General features: G+C 34.8%; 1 protein-coding gene across 3 annotated transcripts in view; it reads left to right on the plus strand.

Annotated features, from left to right (window-relative positions):
* Positions 1–2,976: 2,976 nt before the first annotated feature.
* LOC106954982 (gastrula zinc finger protein XlCGF8.2DB-like) overlaps positions 2,977–3,667 on the plus strand; it is a 79,775-nt gene continuing 79,084 nt past the window's right edge. The window contains exon 1 of one of the 3 annotated variants that reach the window (XM_015044874.1): positions 2,977–3,215. In XM_015044874.1, the coding sequence (XP_014900360.1) occupies positions 3,152–3,215 (64 nt within the window). In that variant the 5' untranslated portion in view covers positions 2,977–3,151. The remainder of the gene's footprint in view (positions 3,216–3,667) is intronic. The other 2 variants (XM_015044877.1, XM_015044878.1) reach the window with 2 other exon arrangements.

Below are 3,667 nucleotides of genomic sequence, written 5' to 3' on the forward strand. Positions count from 1 at the left end.
CAATACGGGAAATGTCACCTGGAGTGGGGGGATTAGAGTGGGGAGTGAGGGGCAAGCGAGCGAATGAACATAAGATGGGGGTAAAGGGGAGGAAACAGACCAGGGAACAGATGACCGGGGGGAAAAGACAACTGAAAAAGAGAAACTAATGTAGGGGTGGGGGAGAGACAACCGGTAGACCAGGGGACGAAACTAAGAACAGGGTGGAGAGGCGGGGCTATATTTGTGATTATTGTCTCCAATAATTTGGTGTGTCGCTTGTCTTGGTTGTATAATTTTTCTATTTTCTGCTATGGCTGTTTTCTATTAAAGATCACCATCGTTTTTTAAAGTTGAAACTAATTTAATCTATGAACATGTACATATATATTTGATTAAGTTTTTACAAAGTCACTTGATCACTTGTATTTCCTTTAAAAATGCAGTGTGTGCTGAACGCTATTTTGTTTATGAAGCCCTTTTTTTTGTTTACGAAGAAATGCTGTGTAGAAACTTTTTATTTTTGACCCATTTAACTTCTGGATTTTATCTAGCAAATCACGTTAGTTGGTGTTAGCATTCATTAGCCAGAGGTTTGTACAGTGCTGTAAAAAGACTTGAGATCATCCCCAGTTTTTAATACTTTTTTAAAATCTAATTTCCAATTGAATCTCTGAAATATATTGAAACATACTTGACTGAAATTTTAATTGGATTGTTCAATGATGCATGTTAAACCTAAAGTATTAATTCCCTGGTTGAAGTTTCATTTATTCATATATTTTAAATCAGTTATGCTTTTGTGTTTCCATTTCTAAGTCTGTCTCTGCTATGCTCTCTTTAGACTTGTACTGTTGTAAATCACCATACTTTATTGCATGCAGATAGTTAAAGAAAGTCTAAAAAATTAAATAGAATTAAAGTTAAAATAGATTTAGTTGATTTTATTAGAAATAATTTGAAAAGTAAAATTTATTAGAGAATATTTTAACAAAAATTAAGTTATTTAATCCTTGAGTGACATTCTGGTCCACACTCCTATATTTCCTATATTATCCGCGGTCTAGCGTTTTTATTTTCTTTTGATATCTGTTATAGCTTCATCTTTAGGAAGGAGTTTCTCTCTCAGCATGTATTTGAACTTCTCTCTTTTATTTACTTCACCGCAGCTCACAGTTTCTAACAAATTCTGTAGCTTTCTGTGTACCTCTAAATCTGTTCCTTAGTCGCATCTTTTCGGGCCCGTTACTGACTCTAGTGGCGCGGGGGAGGTAACACAACTAATATAATTACATTACTGAATCAGAATACCATTAAGTCTTTATTATTAATTCTGGCATTATTGGTACCATAAATTATAAATTCCCTCACAAACACCATACCTTTTCATTTTCTTAAAGTAGAGCGAATTAAATGACAAAGTGATTCCAGTTTCACTTGATGGCCAACCTGTTGAAACTGTGGCTAATTTTAAATACCTCTGGTCATTCCTGGACAGTCGGGTCAAAACACTTAAAACACTGGCTATGATTTTAAGAACTGTTCTCAGAGACTCTATCCTTTAGGAAAGCCCAGTGATCTTGGGGTCACTAGAGGTTGTGTACAAGAGTATAAGTTGAGTATTTTAACTTTTCTTCTCCTCGGCTGGTTTTGGTCACATGAGCTGCAGGTTAACAGACAAACGTTTAAGAATTAAATAATAAATTAAATAACATTTACCTGTAGCATGCTAAGTGCATTACTCGATGCACAAATTGTTCAGGATTCAATCCAATTTAAATGTATTCATCAACAAGCTTTTAACTGAAGGAACATTAACAATTTAAGGAAATAATAGGAGGAAGAGATGGATGATCCGTGCAGACTGCTGGATTTCTTCCAAACCCCCCAGATAATTTTACACCGAATAGGTAGGAAACACCAGCGATTGGATGCAGGTTCAAGTCTTTTTTTGTTGCACTGAAATGATCCAAATCAGGATTGGGAAACACTAGAAGGCTGATTCACAAAAGTAGGATGGCAGAATCAGGCTTGACTTGCCATCAGTTCATCCAGGCTTTATATGTTTCACAAAAAACAAACAAACAACATCCTTTGAAGGATTAGAGGAATTGTACATTATACTCGAGAGAAACAACTGTTTGCACTTTCAGAATCTATTTCTAGAGATGTGAAAAATGTTGGAGTATTATTGAAAAACTAAAATCTAGAACTGTTGAAATCTGATATTTTGTCTGGCAAAATTCTTTATTCATAAGCAAAGACAGCGAAGATCATCCCCAGTTTTTGACATTTTTTAAAATCCGAATTGTATTTGTATTTGTAATCTATAAAATATATTGAAACATATGAATACTTGACTGAAATGTTAATGGAATTGCTCACCGATACATGTCAAACCTAAAATATTCATCCCTTTGTTGCAGTTTTATTTATTATATTTTATATAAGTTATGTTTTTGTGTTCCCATGTCTAAGTCTCCCTGCTATTCTCTCTATATATTACAATTGCAAATTCTGCAAGTCTTTTAACTTTTGCATGCATAAAGTCAGAAAAAGTAAGTCTCAAAAATTGTATTGAATTAAAGTTAAATTTAGATGATTTTATTCACAAATAACTCCAAGTAAAATTGATATTATTTTGTTACCTGAAAAGAACACAGCTATTTAACACGATTTAATCCTAGAGTGACATTCTGATCCACTCTCTATACCAGTCGGTGCTGCCAGCTCCTCTAAAGGTCGGACCTCTTAATGAGTTTTCTGTCAGAGCAGCACCATCAATCAAGTGACTGCAACCCAGTAGCCCTGATGGCTGAGCCACCAGCCTGTAAAAACCCTATAAATGCGCTATATGCTGCTGCCAGAATCATCCCGTCACCAATCTCCCTCCCAGGTGTGTTTCACTGTCCGCAACTCGCACTGTATGAGAAATATGTAGATGTGATGATCGTATGAACCACAAGGTGGCGGTAATGCAACAATATGAATGCCGACCGTCATAAAACCCCAAAGAAGAAGAGAAGGCTGAGGAAGCGGAAAGAAGATGGCTGATGGTCTGTTTTGTTGAACATTCGAGTGTTTCTTTAAACACGTTTATCAACGAACAGTTAATCCTGCTGAAGAAACTTTCACAGAGTTTAAAGGAAACATCGTCAAGTCGGAGGAAGAGATGGACGATCAGCGCAGACTGCTGGATTTCTCCCGGACTCCCCGGATTATTTTACACCGGATAGGTAGGAAACACCAGCGTTTGGATGCAGGTTAAGGTCTAAATATCTGAAACCTTATTTACCAGGATCATTTTAGTAACTGCTACCTTCTCGTATAACTGATTTTTAACAGGCAAACCCTACCCGAAACAAAGTACTTTTGTATATTTCAAATATACTTGCATTTGTGTAAGTATATTTTAAGTATACTAAGTATTAAGTGTACTGTATATACGAAGTATACTAAAAGTATGCTTATATCAATTTTGACATAACTTTAAACACACTTAAATATAATTGTACCAAAATACACTTTTAAGAAATATATTAAATAAAAGTATACTTTAAGTGAACAAAATAAGTATTTGCCCAAGTGCAAATATGCACTTGCTCAAGTTTACATCTAAAAGATATATTAAATATGTTTAAAATACCTTTAAAAGAAATATTTTGTGTATAGTTTAAAATGTATGCTC

The sequence above is a fragment of the Poecilia latipinna genome, unplaced genomic scaffold (assembly GCF_001443285.1).
Source record: "Poecilia latipinna isolate Pla-1442-1.1 unplaced genomic scaffold, P_latipinna-1.0 Scaffold695, whole genome shotgun sequence".
NCBI classification, from domain to species: domain Eukaryota; kingdom Metazoa; phylum Chordata; class Actinopteri; order Cyprinodontiformes; family Poeciliidae; genus Poecilia; species Poecilia latipinna.